Consider the following 21,748-nt stretch of genomic DNA (forward strand, 5'->3'; position numbering starts at 1 on the left):
AAACGAAACAATAACAAGCAGGAAGGGGGTGGCAAATGGTGTGCACTTTTATGTCCTCAGTGGCCGCGCGGCTCACTGAGGACATCAAAGGGGCAGCGAAAGTGAAAGCAAACGAGTGCTTTCAGGCCTCCAAATGGTGCGCGCGCCCGGACGGCGCACATGCACTGTATTTGGAGGCCTGAAAAGCCACTGTTTGCACTTCCAAAACTCGCTTACTATAAGTCTCGCCAGAGCAGCGCTAAAGCGCTGTCTCAGACAAGACCTAATAACTGACTTTATTAGTATGCAAACCTTTTGAAATCCTACCACTGCCCATTTATTTTAAAGCTCGAAATGATTCTAGTGCTCCCGGTTTGCTGGGCCATCAGATGTCTTGAGTAGATCAGATGCTGCCTCCACCTCACAGAACTGTATGGACAGCAGGTGACCTGATTGAGGGGAGAAGAGTTTAATGGGGAGTTGTTTTCGATACCCCTGTGGGCAGGCGCGCAACACCCATTGGACGCAAAGGGCTTCAGCCCCCCCGTCGTGTGTGGCAACCCGGACAGCTTCCCGGACACACATAGCCGCACCCGAGCACTTCACAGGTCTTTTAAAGGCCATTTGCATGTTAATGAGGCCTCGCTGTTGTTTCACCCCTTCTAAGAGCCCCTGCAGCTCCACTCTGCCTATTGCTTTAAGATTCAGCCCCCCCCCGAAGTTTTTCTTAGCCCCCCCCCCCCCGAAATTTGGCTCTAGTTACGCCTCTGCCTGTGGGGGCAGAACATCATCGACTACGGGATTAGGTTCAGGGGTTGTACATTGCTGATTTCGCAGGCACTTTTGTAAAAATTGCGGCATTTTTACAAAAGTGCCGATTTTGCGGGCACTTTTGTAAATATCGCTGCATTTTTACAAAAGTGCAGATTTCGCGGCAAGCCGCGAAATCGTGAAATCGCAAAATCCTGGAGGGTCTGCACAATATGCTGAACTGCTTTAAGGCGACGAGGCTGAGCTCCCGGACAGTCCTTTCTCTCTTGCCTCTTAAAACAAGCATTTGCAATGCAATAGGTCTCGCATTTACGCGAGTTTGAGCTATGGACATTGCAAATGATAATGCCTTTTATTTTTGTTTTCGTTTTTAAAACATAAATAAAAGGCATAGTCATTTACAATGCCAATTGCTTAAAGTCGCGTAAATGCGAGACCTATTGCATTGCAAATGCTTGTTGGAGTTGGGTCGAGGCGCATTTATTTAATTTCGCTCAGTTATAACTGGAAACTCGGCAATTGGGGCACCAGCCTATGAGCTGCCCCGTTGTACCCAGATTCAATAGACATTGAGATCCAGGCTCTTCATAATAAGATGTATCATTTTTGTATGACACCTCTGCCATATTTTGTAAATATTGCAGTAAAAAGTACTAAGAGAGTCGATGTTCTCCGATTTCACCTGAGCAAAGCCACAAAAGATGGCCTTGGTTGTAAAGTCAATGTAAAACTGTATCGCTTATTATGAAAGTGTAATAAAATTTTTTAATTTAAATGTCGGCCACATGTGTTAGAAGGTGCTTGATTGATTTGTGCGTCATATTTTAAGTGCTATTTTTATTTACCTGTAAATAAAACTTCTAATCTTTTTTGCAGTCTAGCACTGGCTGGACATCAAATTTATTGGGGGTCTATTTGTCATGTTGTATGTGTGTTTCACCCCCTGCCACCGCTTAGGGTAAGGTTTGAGTGCTCGACTTCACCACCCAGGAGGAATCAAGCGCCGGAGGGAAATAATGTGGCTATTTAATTGGAGTAAAGTGGAGACCGCCATTAGTGTTTTATGTCAAACTTGTATTCCTTATCGAAAGCCTGCGTTCAGCTCTGCAGGGTACCTCAGGCATAGTGTGTCAAGTTTTCAGGATCACCGCTGGAATCTTTTTAAAGTTATGGTGCTAACATTTGTAGTAAGGAACCCCAGTACCCACAGAAGCGTACATCTGCAAACATGAACAAGCATGGTAATGAATGGGTGAGGTGGAGAGGGGAGAGGACACATGAGAAGATGATGTTTGGGTGAGGTTGTGGTAAGTTTGCGGTAAGGTTGTACATTGCTGATTTCACAGGCACTTTTTTAAAAATTGCGGCATTTTTACAAAAGTGCCGATTTCGCGGGCACTTTTGTAAAAATCGCAGCATTTTTACAAAAGTGCTGATTTCGCGGCAAGCCGCGAAATCGCGAAATCGCGAAATCCTGGAGGGTCTGTATAATAGAGATCCCGATAGCAGCTATTTCCACTGCACGCGCCTCCCGTGGGTCCCCCTCCTCATAACTTGGGGTGGATTCTAAAGGGGCCAGCGATCCTAAATGGCCTAGGCATTGTCTGTAGAATTGTCGTGGTTCTTATACCACTTTTTTAGTATATGGTTTGGTCCCCCCCTGGGGCCCAATGTTAACAGTGCTATTTATTGTATCTATCAATGCTTGTTTGAATTGTAACTTTGCCTTAGCCTCATAAAGAGACTGTGGGATTCTGTCTAGAATAAATACATATATTGTATATATATACCTGTGTGGAATACTCTTTCATTTGGTCATTCAAGAGGTTATCTATTTTAAAACAATAAGCTTAACACTCCTTCAAGACTTAGCCTGAAGGCTGCTCTCCACAGCTACCACTAGGATAGCTTTCTTTAAAGGTTGTCTTTTAAACCTATCACCATAAGAGTCGAATTGGACTGGTACAAGGTGGCCACTATAACTAGTGACCAGCATATGCCAGGCCAACTTCTCACAAACATCAATTAGAATGTCTCCTTCAACTAGAAAATCCATTGTCTTCCTAACTGAGACTTGGCCTGATGCCAGCTCTGAGCCAGACTGGAATATGGCCCTACCCCCAGGCTATGCCATGGTACAACATGATAGGATAGAAGGCAGAGGTGGGGGTATAGCCCTGATTTATAGAGAGAATTTAAAACTGCGCTATGAGGTCATAATGGTGCTTCCAGCTGAGATATTAATGTTTTCATTTAAATTTAATGATTTCTTCACATTTCAAGGGCTACTTGTCTATAGGCCCCTGGGACCCAGAATGGCGTTCTCGCAGGCTCTTTTGAATTTTTTAGAATCAAGTTTGGACTCAGACTTTTTTACCATTATGGGGGATTTTAATTATCATCTCAAATTAAAGACTAACCCAGATACGGTAAGACTTGTGGATAATCTAGCAGCGTATGGACTCTTGCAAATTATACTGGAACCTACACATTTAACAGGGCACACACTGGATGGTATTTTCACAAACCAACCAGGCATAACTGTAACAAAGACGTTACCCTTACCTTGGACTAACCATAGAGCTATTTACTTTGAGGTGATCAACAAAACGTCTATTTTACCTCAGTCCTTTCCTGCCACAAATTTGAGGGTTCGGAAATGAAATAAGGTAAAATGGATGATCTGAAACAGGCGCTGAGTTCAGGTCTATCGGTATTTAACAGTGACAATGATATAGCAGCCAACCAATTTGACAATTGGATTAGAACAGCTGCTGATAGTGTGTCCCCTGAAATTAATAAAACCACTAGAAGAGCAACTGCAACAGCACCCTGGTATAGTCCGGAGGTAAAAACAATAAAAATGAAATGTAGAAGGACAGAACGGATCTGGAGGTCAGATTATAGTATGGAGCATAAGCTAGTTTATAATCAATGCCTGGAGGAATATAAGCAGGCTATCATTAAAGCTAAAAGGGCTTATTTTACTGCTAAAATAGGAGACGCAACACACTCCTCAAAGGAACTGTTTAAAACTGTGTATACACTTGCTACACCTCAACACACAGCCAAGTTCAGACCAGACCAAGCCTTCTGCAATGTGATGGCCAATTGTTTCCAAAGCAAAGTACAAGTGATCTATGATGATCTTTTAAATTTGGCTAATACTATGCCAGATAATAATCTACTAAATATAAACGTATGGGCAGCAACTGGTAGACTTGCATGCTTTAGGACACTTACCGTGGAGGAGGTCCATGACCTCCTGATATCCACTAAATCCGGCTCACCAAATGATCCGTGTCCTCCAGCAGTTCTTCACTTGGTACCTAAGATTATCAGTACACATCCTACCCCACTCTTAAACCAAGTCCTTGAAACGGGTAAATATCCCGATGCCTGGAAAAAGGCCTGAATAAGGCCAATTCTTAAAAAGCCAGCCTTGGACCCACTAGAACCAAAAAACTATCGGCCAATTACCCGACTATCTCTACCAGCAAAAATTCTGGAAAGAGCCATAAGAACAAGTTACTTACCTTCGGTAACGATGTATCTGTAAGAAACATTAGTTAGTTAGATTCCTCACCTTAGAATATCCCCAGGCGTCAGGCTGGATACGGAAAGGTTTTTGTAGCAACACCTCTTGCGTGTCGCTAGGCGTCGTCTGCGGCTCCGCGTCCGTCGTTGGCGTCGTGCGCCGGAATGACGTCGTCGGAGTACTTAGACGCCGCCCTCGCGCGCTGACGTCAGTTCTTGTACATAGCTTTCCGCGCCAGGAACGCAGAGCCATGCAAGAGACCGACACTGGTGCCAAAAAGTCTAGGGCCCTGAACAGGATGACCTTAACCCTAGATGTCGGTTCGCAGACCGGGGAGGATGGGTGGGTCGGTGAGGAATCTAACTAACTAATGTTTCTTACAGATACATCGTTACCGAAGGTAAGTAACTTGTTCATCTGAAAGAAACACGTTAGTTAGATTCCTCACCTTAGAATAGATACCCCAGCTATACTACCCCGGTGGAGGGTCTGCGAACCAAGATCACACCAGAAAGTCCTGGAGAACAGAACGGCCAAAGAAGCCATCTCTCCGGACTTGGCTGTCCAGACAATAGTGCTTGGCGAACGTGTGCAGTGAGGCCCACGTCGCCGCCTGACAGATGTCCTGCAAGGGAACTCCCCGTCCCAGGGCAGTAGTCGCTGCTGTGGCCCGGGTGGAATGGGCTCTCAGCCCAACAGGAGGGTCTTTTTTCGCCAAAGAGTAACAAACCTTTATACACAAGATGACCCACCGTGAGATGGTCCGCTTGTGTACAGCCCTCCCCTTCTTAGCACCTACGTATCCAACAAAAAGTTGGTCATCCACCCGGAACTGTCTGGTGCGGTCCAAATAAAAGGACAGCGCACGTTTTGGTCCAGACGTGGAGCCTCTCTTCCTCTTTCGAAGGATGCGGAGGCGGAAAGAAGGTGGGCAATGTGACCGATTGCCCGATGTGAAAGGGGGTCACCACTTTCGGAAGAAAAGAATGATGAGTCCGGAGGACAACCTTGTCCGGATGAACAGAAAGAAAGGGAGGCTTAGATGACAGAGCCTGGAGCGCACTCACCCGTCTAGCCGAGGTGATAGCTACCAGGAAAGCAGTCTTAAGAGTCAGAAGACGAAGGGGACAATTGTGAAGAGGCTCAAAGGGAGCGCACATCAGAAAGGTCAAGACAAGATTCAAATCCCACTGAGGCATTACGAAGGGGACAGGAGGAAACATGTGAGTAATGCCTTTAAGAAAACGCGAAACAACAGGGGACTTGAAAAGAGAAGGCTGATCAGGAAGCCGTAAAAAAGCAGAGATTGCAGAAAGATAACCTTTCAAGGTGCCCAGATAAGAGCCCTGCTGGGCGAAAGAAAGAAGAAAGAGTAGAACCTCAGAAAGAGGGACGGAAAGAGGATCCACAGCCTTTGCTGTGCACCATGCCACAAATTTGTTTCACCTGCAGGCGTATACCGATTTTGTGGAGGGATGCCTGGCTGCCAGAATCACATCACAGACTTCAGGAGGCAAGTCAAATGGCATCAACTGTCGCCGCTCAATCTCCACGCATGGAGGTGGAGACTGGACAGGTTTGGGTGGAGGACCGTCCCCTGCTGCTGCGACAGAAGGTCCTCCTGAAGAGGCAGTCGTACCAGAGGATCGATTGACATACTGAGGAGCTCGGGATACCAGTACCTTCGTGCCCAATCCGGAGCCACTAAGATGACTTGGGCCCGGTCGCGCCTGATCTTCTTCAGCACTCTGGGCAGAAGTGGTATAGGCGGAAAGGCGTACAACAGACCGCAACTCCACTCGCGATGAAAAGCGTCTCCGAGCGAGTGCCGCCTTGGAATTTCCAACGTGCAGAACTGCTGACATTGCGCGTTCTCTTCGGCGGCGAATAGATCTAACCAAGGCTGTCCCCACTGCAGAAAGACACCTTGCGCCACGTCCGAGTTCAGACGCCATTTGTGATCCATCATGCACCGGCTGCTGAGTTCGTCTGCTCTGGCGTTCAGAGAGCCCGCCAGATGTTGAACCACCAGGATGATGCCCTGGTGTTCCAGCCATGTCCAGAGGTGCAGAGCCTCCTGACAAAGGGTCCACGACCCCACCTAGCCCTGTTTGTTGCAATACCACATGGCGGTGGTGTTGCCCGTGAACACCTGCACGACACTTCCCCGGACAGAGGGAAGGAAGGCTTTCAGTGCAAGCCGGATCGCTCTCAGCTCCAACAAGTTGATATGGAGTTGAGACTCCGCCAGAGACCAGAGGCCTCTGATCTCCGCCTCTCCCATATGGCCCCCTCATCCCAGGAGGGACGCGTTCTCACTACTACATGCTCCGGTTGGGGTAGGGAGAGGCATCTGCCCCTGACCCAATCGCGGTCCGTGAGGCACCACTGCAACTGTTTCGCAGTGCCCTCCGAGATCAAGACATGGTCGGACAGGTTGCCTCGATGCTGGGCCCACTGAAACTTCAGGTCCCACTGCAGAGCCCGCATTCGCCACCTGGCGTAATGCACCAACAGGATGCAGGAGGCCATCAGCCCCAGAAGCAGCAGCACCAACCTGACCGAAACCCAGGATAGAGGCCGAAAGATGGGAATCAGAGCCTGAATATCCCGGACCCGCTGTTCCGGAGGATAGGCCCGGAACTGCGCCGAATCGAGAACCGCTCCGATGAAGAGGAGCTTCTGGGAGGGTCTCAGGTGTGACTTCGACATGTTGATGGAGAACCCCAGAAAATGCAGGAGGTCGGCCGTAGTCTGGAGGTGGGAGACGACTTGCTGGGGCGAGCCCGCCTTCAACAGCCAGTCGTCGAGATGGGGAAGACTGGAACCCTCGATCTGTGCAGATGAGGTGCGACCACCGCCATCACTTTCGTGAACACCCGAGGGGCACTGGTGAGGCCGAAGGGGAGCACGGTGAACTGAAAATGCTCCTGACCCACCATGAACCGCAGGTAACGCTGGTGGGCCAGCAGGACGGGGATGTGAAAATAGGCGTCCTGCAAGTCCAACGCTACCATCCAGTCTCCAGGGTCAGGGGCAGCCAGAACCTGAGCTAAAGTTAGCATCTTGAACCGTTCCTTCCGGAGGAAGGCGTTGACGCTCCTGAGGTCCAAGATAGGGCGTAGGCCCCCTTTGCCCTTCTTGGGAACCAGAAAGTAGTGGGAATAGCAACCACGGCCTACTTCTGGACCAGGAACGCGCTCGACGGCCTCTTTGGCCAACAGGGCCGTAACTTCCTCCCGCAGAAGATTCAAGTGATCCTCCGATATACGGTGGCACTGCGGTGGCATGGCTGGAGGGGTCGTCTCGATGTGATGGATTGCCAGTGAAGCAGGTGATGGCGAACTCTGCCGCCCACTGGCGTGGAATGGGCCTGAAAGCTCGGACTAGGAGGGCTTTGAGGCGGATGCTGCCGGGGTGGATGTGGACTCACCGGCACGTTGTCCTCCAGTACCGCCACGGCAGAATCCACGTCCGCGTGCTGATTGGTTCTGCGGCCGGTGGCTAGGCGGACGTGAGGAGGCGCCCCTTCCTTGGCCTCGAAAGGGGCGAAAGGCGGAAGTTTGCGGCCGCGGGGCCGAGAGACTCAAGGACTTGGCCGTAGCCCGGGAGTCCTTAAAACGAGCCAGCGCACTATCCGCCTTCTCACCAAAAAGGCGAGTGCCATCAAAGGGCATATCCATGAGGGTACTCTGGACATCCCCCGAGAAAGACGTGGACCGCAGCCAGGCATGGCGCCGGAGCGCCACCGTGGTGGAAATCACCCTACCCAGCGAGTCCGTGGTGACTAGTCCACACCGTATGGCATGTCGTGCTGCATCTCGCCCGTCAGCAAGCACCTGGGAGAGACGTGTCCGGGCCTCCTCCGGACACAGGGGCAGCACATCCTCCACCGTATCCCACAGAGAGTGGGAGAAACGGTCCAAGAGGCAAGCGGTGTTCAAAGACCGCAGGCCCAAACCCAGGGAAGAGAACAGCTTTCTTCCGAACTGTTCCAGCCTCTTGGATTCCCGATCCGGAGGAGCGGACGGGAAGGAGGATTGGGAAGTGGAGGCCTGGATAACCAGACTCTCGGGGGTGAGGTGTTGGGACAGGAAACGGGGGTTCCCCGGAGCAGGGCGGTGGCGCCGGGCCACGTTCCGATCCACAGGAGGAACTGTGGAGGGCTTGGACCAAGTGCCCTGCAGAACGTCTATGAGGGCCTCATTGAACTGCAGCAGAGGCTCCGTGGAGCTTGCTGACGGTTGAAGCACCTCTGTGAGGATGTTAGTCCTCACGGCCACATCAGGCAACTCGAGCCCCAGGGCTTCGGCCGCCTTGCGCAGCACCACTGAGAAAGCTGCACCTTCCTCCGAGGCCACAGTCGGAGGAGAGATGAAACCAGCATCCGGGGAGGTGTCCCCCAGTTCGTCTGCCCAGTCCTGTGAAAGTTGGCCCTGTCTGGCCATAGGGTCCTCAGACCCCTCCCAGTCGCCCCATCATCCGATCCCTGATAAACAGGAGGAATGATCGGAGCCGGGCGGTAGATGAAACGCTCATCCATCGGCGTCGAGCGGAGCCGCGCCGGCGCCGGGCCCGGACAGGGGCTAAACCGGGGAACGTCGTCGTATGGAGATGGCGCCGGAGGCGGAACCGGTGTCGGCGCCAGCGGAGGAGGCGTCGTGAGGTCGACCGGCGCCGGCAGAGATCCAGGCCTGGATCCCTCGGGGACCTGCGGTGCCGGGACCGAAGTCGTCGACGGCGCCGGGGCCGGAGCCGCCGGCACGCGAGGTCGCCCAGTCGAGCCCGCGTCAGTGCCTTCCTCTCTGCGCCGGCAGAGAGGAAGGCACTGACCTCCGCCGGAGTCGCGTCAGTCCCAGGGACCGGCGGGTATGGAGACGGACGCGGCTCCTGCGGCTCCGACGGAGCAGCGGGGGTGGGACCACCCTGACCCTCGGCCGAGTCGCGCGACCGGCGAGGGGAGTCCGAAGAGCAGTGTCGCCTTTTGGACTTCTTTGATCGCTTGGACTTACCCGAAGACTTCGAGCCCGACGAGCGATGATGGTGGCTGCGGCTCCGCGACCGGTCCTTGGACCTCCTCCTGGACCGGGACCATGAGCGGCGCAGAGCCGAGTGCCGAAGCTCGAGAAGCTTACGGGACCGCTCCCGCCTAGCTTTCGAGGTCAAGGCCTGACAATCTGGGCAAGACTCCGCGTCGTGGTCGGCCCCCAGGCAGTAAAGGCACTGGCGATGGTGGTCCTTCACCGACATCAGTCGATAATAGGAGTCACAGGCTGTAAACCCAGGCATCCTACCGGCACCAGAGTCGAGTCGACAGAAGACCAAAAAGAGTCAAAAAAGTTTAGTCAAAAATTGACTAATGGGTAAGCTCTTCCCGGATCGGCACTGTCTGGCACGGAAAAAAGAAGACCTGACGTCAGCACGCGAGGGCAACGACGGACGCGGAGCCGCAGACGACGCCTAGCGACACGCAAGGGGTATTGCTACAAAAATCTTTCCGGATCCAGCCTGACGCCTGGGGATATTCTAAGGTGAGGAATCTAACTAACGTGTTTCTTTCAGATATAGGGAGTTAATTCACTACCTAGAAGATAACCTTCTGTTAGACCGCACACAACATGGCTTCAGGCCTTGTCATTCGACAGAAACAGCGTTGGTGCTGGCCTCAGAGGGGATTCAGGGGATAGTGGATGGAGGTGGCAGAGCAATCCTGGTCTTATTAGATCTCTCGGTGGCGTTCGACACCGTAAATCATAAGGTGTTGGTGCAGCGATTGAGGGAGATAGGGGTGGAGGATATTGCATTAAATCTCCTCTCCTCCTTTTTAGAAACTAGAAAACAAAATATTCATAGGGAGAATATACAGTCTGGAACTTTCCAACTTCCATGTGGTGTTCTGCAAGGATCTGCTCTGTCTCCAACCCTCTTCAACATATATGTGTCCTCACTGGCCAATTTAGTCAGGAAACATGGGTTCTCTCTGATTATGTATTCCGATGACTCACAGCTCACCATCTCAGTTGCCAAATCTTCAGAACCAGTAGCCATCGGCTTTCATGCATGTCTGAAAGGTATCATGTGCTGGTTGACCATCTTCGAGGAACTGGGTGTGGAAAATTTGCAAGGGAGGCACATCATTTCAAACAATGCTACTCGCCCCATGAGGTTTAGAGGCAGTCTATTCCACTTCTGAGGGTCTCTGGTCAATCTGGTCTGGATAAGATTCCAGCCAGCTCTGGGAGATGGGGATATAAATACCTAGGTATTTAAAGTAGCAACGTTGCATCCGGAGTGTGGGACACCAAGAATGTCTGCCTGCATCCTCTTCAACCAGTGCCAACAAAGACTTGGGGCCTGATTTAGATCTTGGTGGATGGGCTACTCCATCACAAACATGACGGCTATCACTGCCTCTGTATTACAAGTGCCATAGGATATATTATGGCAGACAGGTCACGTTTGTGATGGCGTATCCTATCCGCCAAGATCTAAATCAGGTCTCCACATAGAGGTGGAGGATCTCAAGACATCTTTGGCCTGATGACTGCAGCTCTCCAAGAAATAGCAAGATATCACCTGCATAGAGAGCTATACTCGCCTCGGGGCTTCCCCGTGTTTGGGGATCGCATCTGATGAGGCGCGCCAAAGGTTCAATCCCCAGGGCAAATAACAATGGAGACAAGGAACAGCCCTGCCGGTGCCTCTGCAAATAGCAAAAGGCAGGCATAGGACTCCGTTAAACCGGACCTGAGTGGTAGGGGTAGTGTAAAGGAGGCCAATTAGTTAATGGAAGAAAGTCCCAAAGCCCGCGCTACTCAGCATGACTTCCAAAAAGGTCCATGGCATGGTATCATTGCCTTCTCAAAATCAATTAGGAGCAAAGCCAGGAAGCCACCAAGTCGATCTTCTTGAGATAGGGCGAGTTGTATTCTATGTATGCAATGGTGGGTACTCCTGTTTGGTAGGAACCCACATTGATCTGGATGGATTAAATGGGGCAGGCCCTGACACAGTCGAGCTGCTAAATTCTTCGCAGATACCTTGACTTCAGCGTTTATGGAGGATATAGGCCTATACGAGGAACATTCATCTGTGGGTTGTTCTGTCTTGGGTATTGCAACAATGGTGGCTACGTCGAGTTCCAGGGAGAACGATTCATGGTCCGCCACCTCAGTGTAGAGTGCTAAAAGGTGAGGAAGTAGAAGGGGCAAATAACGTTTGAGAAATTAGATCGGAAAATCATCTGGGTTGGAGGTCCTACCCGGGTTCACCTCTGATATGGCTTCACTAATTTCCTCAGTCATGATCGGTAGGTCAAGGTCCTGGGCCTAAGATGCGGCATGGAGGGCAGGGTGATCACCTCTAATAATGGAGATTCAAGCCACTGTAGAGGCACGGGTGTCGCCGCATATAACATCGGGTGTGCATTTGTGGAGGTAACCATGAACATCATGGATAAACGGTACAATTCTAGATGATGCATCTTTATTTGCCAACCATTACAGGAGTTTACTAGTCTTGTCCCTGTGTTCATAGACCCGCTGGGTCAATGCCCTCCAGCATTGCCTGGCTTCCTCTAGGGAAATCTGCTTTAGTGTAGATCTCGCCAGTGCCAGTTGGCAATTATTATCTCCGGAGAATCATCAATGTGCTTGCCACTCTGAAGATAGGATCTGGGCCTCTAAAGTCTTTCACCTGCACCACTTGTTGTGCCTCTTTACCCCTAATGTATCCCTTGATCAGGCCTCTCAGGGTGGGTTTGCTGGATGCCCTTAGGGTCCCAGCGGAACGATCAGTGTTGCAATAAATGTTTAAAATACCTTCATTTCCTTCTATACAAAGTCAGCACAGTCCTGATTCACAAGACACCGTACTTTGAGGCACCACATAGGTCGCAGGGGTCCTTGAATTGGTAATTCTCTAGGAGGAGAGGAGCATGGTCAGAGATGCCTAGGGGAAGGATCTGCACTTGTTTCAGAAGGAGAACGTCAGTGGCTACAACCCAGATCTGATCGATTCGTGACCCTGTTCTCGGCCAGTTTTATAATTTCTTAAGTTTCCCATGATTTATTCTCCCATTCAAGTTTACATTCTCACATGTAAAATTTTGTTCCTAACCTTCTAAAATGTATGTTTCTTCATTAACTTACAGTGGTCTTTTTGGTAGTTGAAACATCTATATAAACTGAAAGATAACATTTCCTCACCGCTCTATCTATTCAACAACTGTACAGACAACAGTTCTTTACAGATCTTCTGTCACATTCGACATTCTAACTACTCGCTCTACATTCTAGTGACCATACACTACACTCTTCTACTTCAAGCCAATTGAGCAGGCAGTGAATGCTATGCTCTTTAGGCTTTGAACATTCTATATAAAGGCGCCTCCTTGTCCTTGACATTAAATGTGGCATTTCCTAGCTTGCATGACGAAAATCTATATTTTATTAAAGACAAATGGGAAGCATTTATATGTTCTCCGACCCGCTGTTCTCCTCCTAATAGGTGATATATTATTTTATTCCATTTGTCTTTTATTGTCCTGCACTTCCTGCAATGTCTTTTATCTTAAACAATTTACTTTTTTCGGCTTAGGGCTTATAAAGTCCTTTCCATGATTCTGCTTATTTCTTCCTTTTAGACTGATTCTTTTTTCCTCGCCAGGGTACACTCCACTTGGCTGCTGCCTGACATTGTCTAGACCTTGTTTTGATCACCTACCTTCTACTAACCCCATTGGTCTGTCTGCTTTTGACATGCTGCCCGAGTTTCATCACTTTGTCACCTGAGTTTCAACATTTAATCACCTTTGAAGTTGCATATTCTTTTTTTTTTTGGAATGTATTTATTTGCATTTTCTTAGTTACATTACAAAACCACATCAGATATTCGAAGCATCTCATTTCTGTTTTCATTACAAGCAGAGCGAAGTCCGACAATATTGTCACATAAATAATCAACAATATCAAATGGTTTCTGTCAACGGGATCCCCTGTCCCCTCTCTCTCCCCCTGTATGTCCCCCCCCCCCTCCAGTCTATTGCGAATCCGTGCGTGCAAGGCCATAATAAGTTAACCATGGCTTCCATATTTTCCAGAATTTTTTTTGGGCACCCCCTTGCTTTATAGGTTGTTTTCTCCCCCAGCATTTACATATCCATACCTCTTCGCCATTCTTCTAGCGTTGGATTAGTTGCAACACCCCATGCCCTCGCCAAGTCTCTTTTGGCTACAACCAGGCCCAGCTGGAGCAACGTCAGCTTCACTTTGGGGAGATCAATCTCTGTAGGTATACCCAGCAAAATAAACATAGGATCTGGGGGTATTGATTCTTGCAATATAACCTCCAGCTCCTTCAGCAGTGTGCCCCAATATATCTGCACATGTGTGCACCCCCAGACAGTATGAAAGAAGGTCCCTTCCATGGTCTTACATTTCAGACAGTTGGGCAATTCCGCTCTACCTATCTTATGCAATCAAGCTCTGTCATAGTATATTCTGTGTAAATACTTGAATTGAATCAATCACAGTCTAGATCTAATAGCTACTTCCCTAGGATGCATCAGAGCCATTTCCCAATCAAGGTCGTCTATGTCCCCCTGATCCACCTCCCAGTGTGAGCTCAGTTTTCGCAAGGGGTCTGGTGTGTTATTCATAATTGTCCTATAGGTCCAGGACACTGCCTTTTCCCCAATGTCCATTAAAAGCCGTCCTTCTAGTGGGGCATATTCTGGGAGGCCCTCCATGTCAATATGTTCTGCCCGCCAAGCATGTTTCAATTGCAGATATTTGTAATGTTGTGTCTTGTTCATTTCGTACTTTATCTGGAGGATAAACACATGATTTTCTCAATTAATTCTATACCCTGCGTACTTGCCATAGTCCTCACAGCTCGCCATGATATTGGGAAATGTCGTTTCGGGGTGTGTGACATATAGCAGTATGTCATCAGCATACAGAGAAATGCGTTCATCATGGTCATCGTTGTCATTTACTCGAAAACCAGTTATGTGCGGGTGTGCACGAATGACACATGCAAGGGGTTCCAGAACCATTGCGAAAAGCAGAGGAGACAATGGGCAACCCTGTCTGGTGCCCCTTTCTATTGGGAATTTTGGGACGTAAACCCGTTGACTCTGACCCATGCTAATGGTCTTTCGTACAGAATGGCTATCCACCTCCTAAACTCGGGACCAAATCCCAGCCTATCCAATACCGCCATGAGAAACGACCAGCGAACCATGTCGAATGCTTTCTCGGCATCTAGGGACATTATGAGATGTGGGTCAGTCTTATATTGCACCATTTCCAACCAGTTAGAGACTCGTCGGAGATTGAGTCTCGTCGATCTCTTACGCATAAAGCCCGACTGGTCCCTGTGTACAAGTCCTGTAATGACCTGAGTTAATCTATTGGCCAGAATTCTGGCCAAAATCTTAGTCTCCATATTTATGAGGGAGATGGGTCGATACGAACCACATCTCTGTGGCGGCCGCCCTTCTTTGGGTATCACCACAATGGTAGCTGTCCGCAAGTCTTTGGGGAGTGCACCCGTTCCTCGCGCCTCCAGGTACATCTGCAGGAGATGCGTGCTAAAAAGTGCCCCATGCTGTTTAAAAAGTTCTGGCGGGAGCCCATAGGGACCCGCGGACTTCTCTGTTTTCATCTGACCTATGGCCTCTACAATTTCTTCTTTCGTCAGCTTTGCCTCCAGTGTTTGTGATTCACTGGACTCTAGTCAGGGGAGCTGTATAGATTGTAGGTACGTGTGAATCTGCTCAGTGTTTGCAAGGGGTCGTTTTGGATAAAAGGCCTCGTAGTATCCCGCAAAGGCGTGCGCTAATGCATCTGGGGTTACGTGGACCTGATCATCCTCCATCTGTATTTGGGCTACCCATCTGCTTTCCAGCTCTTTCCAGCTGAGCCACGCGAGCAGTCTACCTGTTTTATCACTTGTGTCATACAGTCATCTATACATGGCCTGTAGTGCGTGTTGCACGTCCCTTTTGGCTAGCGCAAAGTACTCTTGCTGCAGAAGCTTCAGCCTTCTTAACTGGGAGGAGTTATCGCCAGTAGTGGCTTGTGATTCAGCCTGCAGGAACTGCGCCTCAATTCTCGCTACCTCCTCATTCTCTTTACGTTTCTTATGCGTGATAATATTTTGGGCTCTGTCCCGGAAGACTGCTTTATAAGCCTCCCACAAAATAATGGCGTAATCCACTGACCCCACGTTTTCCCGGAAGTATAACTCCGTGTCTTGGGCCACCTGCGGGTCTTGCAATTTCCACAAATTCAATTTCCATTCTCTAGTTTGGTGTTGTATCCGAGCTCCAATTTTCAGCCATAATGGTGAGTGGTCTGAGAGACCCCTAGCTAGGTATTCAATCCTTTGTACTTCCCCTACTTCTCCTGCCAGGGTGAATATGTAGTCTAGTCTCGAGAAGGCCTTATGGGCCCCTGAGTAGAAAGAATATGCTTTTGTCTGGCGGTGTTGTCTTCGCCACAGGTCAGTAAATGTCAGTGTATCTGCAAATCTTTTGAGTGGGGTTTCCCTGTTAGACTGTCGTGTGATACCATGTGGGATCCATCACATTGTTGAAGTCCCCTCCTATGATGTGGGTGTGGGAACCTGCTTCAAGAAGAATGGCTGCCAGTTTGTCCATCGTTTGCTTCTGTAACCTAGGGGGTGCATAAACGCTAATAAGTGTGATCTGTCGTCTGTCCCAAAGCCCCTGCACTGCCACATACGTTCCATTAGGGTCACTCCAAGTGTGTTCTATCCTGAATGGCGGGTTTTTCCTAATATGGTGACCCCCAGTACCCCCGTGGAGAATCCCACATGCGCCAGTGTGGTGAAAGGTCTATGGCACCAAAAATTGCATCTTGTGCCCTTTAGGTGTGTTTCTTGTAAGAGAATCACATCCAGCTTCAGCCTTTTACATAAGACACCACCAACCCACGTTTGACCTTATCCCCTAACCCGTTGACATTCCATGATTAAACTGAGTATGGGGTCTGATTAACTGTCATTCTTGCTAAGTCTCCCCGTCCCCTGTTCCTCCCTCTATCTCGTATCCCCCTCCCTCTCCCCCTCTCAGAGTGGTTGCAGCTTATACATTCTTGCTTGGTACATTCCTATTTTGTTCCAGAAAACTAATAAACTCCCATCCCCATCCCCTCCTCCCAGCCCTCCCCCCCCCCCCCCCACCCATCCCTCACCCAATCGACTCTCCCTCGGGTCAACATAACCAACTTTGTTGCTTGGATCCGGAGAGGTCTGTCAACTGAAAAGGGAGAAAGGGAAGGGGGAGGGGAAGGAGGGGGAACAGAGGAGAACACAAAGGGGGATGAATCAAATTACTCTCAAATACACTGAAAGAAAAAACTGCACACAAAGGGAGGCGTGAGAGCCCTTCAGTCTGCTTACTACCCATTCAGTTCTCTGTGCCCAACACTGCTCATCATTCGGTTACACCTTCGTGTCCAGTTTGCGATTCTGCGCCAGCTGTCATGTCCGACTCTCCCAGTTTTTCAAGGAGATTAATGTTCTGCATAAGGGCATGTTCCCCCTCCGAGTCTGTGGTAATATCCTGGTCTGTACAGTCTGCCGATCTCTGTTGAGCTGCATCGTCCCTTACTGGTCTCTCGCGGTGCATGTCTCTCCGTGAAGTGCTCTCGGAGTCCGACGCTCTCGGTGTCCGGCCTGTGGCCCCCTTGGTGCCATATGGTGTTGTTCTGTTGAGAACTCTTTGGGACATCTCTCTGTCTCTCCATTCAAGCCTCTGTGTCCGGGGCCTATTACTGCGTCTGATCGGTGCCTTTCCATTGAGAGATCGCAGGGTCCTTGGGGGTCCCTACACTGGGCGTTCCTCAATCCAGTGGTACAAAAGGGGGTGGTGATGGACGGAGCATCAGAACCAATCAAACACTCACACCCAGTCAACAGATCTGGGTTTGATCCATCACCGTTCTTTAGCCCACTCTGCCACCCCAGTTCAGACATGGCCATATGCAAATCAGCCTGACCCTGTGCCTCATGGGAACAGTCCAGCCCAAACTGCCAAGCCATGCCTTCCCTGGACCGGAAACTAGCTTCCTAGGACCGGTTTCTGGCATTTCAGCCGTCTTCAGCCAGGCTTGCTTGAATCAAGTGGCAAAGTGAGCAAGAGACTCACGTCTGAGCATACCCTGCCAACTTATGGCGAACAAAGCGGTACAAAAGGGGGTGGTGATGGACGGAGCATCAGAACCAATCAAACACTCACACCCAGTCAACAGATCTGGGTTTGATCCATCACCGTTCTTTAGCCCACTCTGCCACCCCAGTTCAGACATGGCCATATGCAAATCAGCCTGACCCTGTGCCTCATGGGAACAGTCCAGCCCGAACTGCCAAGCCATGCCTTCCCGGGACCGGAAACAAGCTTCCTAGGACCGGTTTCTGGCATTTCAGCCGTCTTCAGCCAGGCTTGCTTGAATCAAGTGGCAAAGTGAGCAAGAGACTCACGTCTGAGCATACCCTGCCAACTTATGGCGAACAAAGCGGTACAAAAGGGGGTGGTGATGGACGGAGCATCAGAACCAATCAAACACTCACACCCAGTCAACAGATCTGGGTTTTATCCATCACCGTTCTTTAGCCCACTCTGCCACCCCAGTTCAGACATGGCCATATGCAAATCAGTCTGACCCTGTGCCTCATGGGAACAGTCCAGCCCGAACTGCCAAGCCATGCCTTCCCTGGACCGGAAACAAGCTTCCTAGGACCGGTTTCTGGCATTTCAGCCGTCTTCAGCCAGGCTTGCTTGAATCCAGTGGCAAAGTGAGCAAGGGACTCACGTCTGAGCATACCCTGCCAACTTATGGCGAACAAAGCAGTACAAAAGGGGGTGGTGATGGACGGAGCATCAGAACCAATCAAACACTCACACCCAGTCAACAGATCTGGGTTTGATCCATCACCGTTCTTTAGCCCACTCTGCCACCCCAGTTCAGACATGGCCATATGCAAATCAGTCTGACCCTGTGCCTCATGGGAACAGTCCAGCCCGAACTGCCAAGCCATGCCCTCCCTGGACCGGAAACAAGCTTCCTAGGACCGGTTTCTGGCATTTCAGCCGTCTCAATGATGAAGCACGGCAAGAAGTGGACGTCTGGAAGCGAGTCTAGTATCCATTGTCTCAGAAAGGCACCAGCATCCGTCCCCTCAATGTTTTCCGGAAAGCCGATAAAGCGGAGGTTGTTCCTTCTTGACCTGTTTTCAGCATCATCCACTCTCCATAGCACATCCTCCATAGCCGTCGTCAGTTCTGTGACCTCTTTCCGGAGTGTATGTGTAGTGTCTTCCACCTCTGATATTCTGTGCTTGCCTGTGTGACTTTTTCGGACACATTTCGTAGCTCTTGACGGAGCAGGTTGACGTCTATCTTGATGCTGTCAATTTTACCCACCAGCACCTCCCTAGAGGAGCGGATGGCCTGGAGGAGAACGTTGTTGTCCGGCGCATCCATGGCGGCCGTCACGGGGGGATCTGTCCCTTGTAAGGGTTTAGCAAATTTGTCCAGCTTCCCCTGTTTCTGCGTTTTAGTCTCCTTGTCTCGCGCCATGGGAAATCTCTCTTCTCAATGCGGAGATTCTGTAATGACACAGCTGGGTTTCCTCTGGCCTAATTCCGTCCGGGAGTCCTACCCCGGGTGTCGGTTTAGGGATTCGCTATCATTGGCAGTATTTCTCGTGGGGTGTTCCCAGTCCGGCCCTGGCCATAATAGTCACAGTATCAGTGCAAGCGAGATGTTCAGTGTTCAATCTGGTTCTAATACCTTGTTTTGGAGATTGCAGGTATGGTGCTTGCCACTTTCTGAGTTATTGTGAGACTGCCCAACTGCCATTTCCAAATGGCAATCGATCCTGATGGATTTTCTGATTTGAACTCATCCTCTGGTGCTGGCAGACAGCTATGACAGAAGGCATGGAAGATTGAAGAGCACGCAGGACGATGCCATGCCTTCCCCGACTCTTTTCCTCCTTTATTCAACATGCATGGGCAGAAGGTACTGTTAAAAAATAGCACACTGCTTGGAGGAGATGGCCACGTTGTTATGTAGCTCCGAATTTGGATTCCATAGAAGCAGACACTTTGTACATCCTAAACTTTTTTTCTAAAATGGTGGAGGAAGGTATTGCGATTAATTCCTTTAACTTCGTTTTTTTGCACATCATATTACCACTAATGAAGTAACCATTGAAGAACACCCATGGGTTACAAACCCATGATGGGGGATGGTTATTTAATCTTTTGGAACCCCATTATCCCTGTCTATGGAATGTCAATTTAGGTTTGAATGTATTATTATCTTGACAGGAGTTTCTATTCTGGAAGGAACTTTCAGCAAAATTGTACATGTTCCTCTGTGTGATTTCGACCAGGTGAGTTTTGGATGTGTGAGCATTGGACATTTCTGGCAGAATGTTTACTCTGAAGGGTAAAATGTTTTCTGCTGCCATGAGAACGAAGACCAACACTCATCTGATCACCTATCCGGCTTTTCCAAAAGCTCCTAAGTTGTCTGTAGTGCAGTGCATTAAAGAAAATAAGATTGTGATGGTGGAACTAAGGCCTTTCGGGTGGAGTGTTCAGCTCCTGATATCACAAAAAAACCTCTTTATTGTGGTTTTGTATGCATCCATCGGTAGGTGGGTGCAATGAGTAATGCCAGAAGCTGGTATTAATGATCCAAGACTTGGGACTCACTCTGCCAGAGGGAATGTGGCCTCTAAAGCACTCTCTGGGAGCGGGGGTGAGAAGGAAGGGGTATGAGAGAAATTGTGAAAGCTGTTAACTGGTTGATGAAGTGCACATTCATGGGGTTCCTTTTTAAGCTAGTTATGGCAGTAGCATTCTGGTGGCCAGTAATGCATAATACTTGCCTATGGTTGTGGCAAAGAATGTAAAAGTTCCTAGCTAGTGTAAAGTAAAGTTTCAACTACATTAACTACACAGAGGGGAGTATTACCCAACCCAGTTCTCATTTCATTGCCTCAAACTCTTTCCATGAAAACCTTCTTGGAGAAAGTAAGTAAATCTTTTGTGATGTTCCATTTGCTTTGCCATTGTTGAGTAATACAGTTGATAAGGTTTAACTCTTTTATCCCAGAGATTAGACTAGGTAGTTGTCAGGGTCTCACGGATGTTATTTCTATATTTATGCACCGCTGCTGAAGGGAAACTGTAGATATCTACCTGCTAAGAGGTCATTTAAAAAAAGCATTTTGGTAGTATTCAGCTGTCTGATTTACAATATATAAACTTGTTAATGTGGAGAGGGTAAAATAATTGTATATGTTTTTCTTGTCTATGCCTGATGTTTTACTCATCCTCCTTTACCCCTTTCATTTCAATTTGTCCAGTGAGTGATGCTTGCTTCTTGAATCCCTGTGGTAGCCGAGGCTACTGTTTATCAATTAATGGATCGTACACCTGCACCTGTAAGATTGGCCACACTGGCAAGAACTGTGAGAAAGGTAAGATGAGATGTGGAACACAAGTTAAAGGGTGATAGTGGTCCTCATGATGGAATCCATGACAGTTGAGATAGGAGGTGCGCCTTTGAGGTCTGAGTATACTTCAGCATGACAAATTTAGATATGAAGATCTAATCATAATGTTGCGCTTTTCCCGTTAGAGGATCTGTTTGGTATCTTTCTAGATAACAAATTAACCATCAGTGTATGCACACCTATACTCTATGTGAACATTACACTTGCTAACGACTCTTTTATTGAAGCATATTTATGATTTTCTATCTTGTTTGAAAAGTTCCACAGCTAATATTAGAGCTTAACTACACTGGATATCTTGCTTGCAATCGACTCTGTATTGACTTTTATATGTGTCTAGCTTTCCTTAAAGATATTTTGTTCTTTGCACATTTACCTTTTCTTTACAACTCACACATCTAATTGGCTTGCATAGAATGATCACTGCACACATCTTTAGAAAAATGTTGTCAAATGAGTGTTAACACATTATGTGTTGGGTGCTGGAAACATTTTTCTGGTACATTCTTTGATGACAACCTTATTTGGCTCAATCACAGCCTTGAAGAAGCTCAAAGGTCCCAAGTGCAACTCGTGGCCACTGGAACTTGAAATAAAGTATTCATTAAATCACATGTTGGGTTTGCATAATTGCTCATGACGATTACCCCCTGAAAATAGTGTAGCAGGTAGGATGTGGTATAGGCCTTAGGGAGAGGTGAGATACTAGGAGATTTCCATGAATAACAGTGAGAAAGATAACATGGCACTTTGCAAGTTGGTTGACCATATGAGAGGTGACCCTTTCCTGGAACTGTGTACATTTACGGAAGCCCATGAAGAATTGCTCGGCAATCAGATATGAGGTGAGGCTTGGTGGCACATGAGGCACAGTTTTGGGTGTCCTTGAAAAATGGGGCAC

General features: G+C 48.8%; 1 protein-coding gene across 5 annotated transcripts in view; it reads left to right on the forward strand.

Moving 5' to 3' along the window:
- SNED1 (sushi, nidogen and EGF like domains 1) overlaps positions 1 to 21,748 on the forward strand; it is a 3,096,442-nt gene that overhangs the window by 2,244,173 nt on the left and 830,521 nt on the right. For all 5 annotated transcript variants that reach the window (XM_085634426.1, XM_085634427.1, XM_085634428.1 and 2 more), the window contains one exon: positions 20,698 to 20,811. In XM_085634426.1, coding sequence (XP_085490552.1) covers positions 20,698 to 20,811 — 114 coding nt within the window. The remainder of the gene's footprint in view (positions 1 to 20,697; positions 20,812 to 21,748) is intronic.

This window comes from Triturus cristatus, chromosome 11 (assembly GCF_964204655.1).
Source record: "Triturus cristatus chromosome 11, aTriCri1.1, whole genome shotgun sequence".
Classification (NCBI taxonomy): Eukaryota; Metazoa; Chordata; class Amphibia; order Caudata; family Salamandridae; genus Triturus; species Triturus cristatus.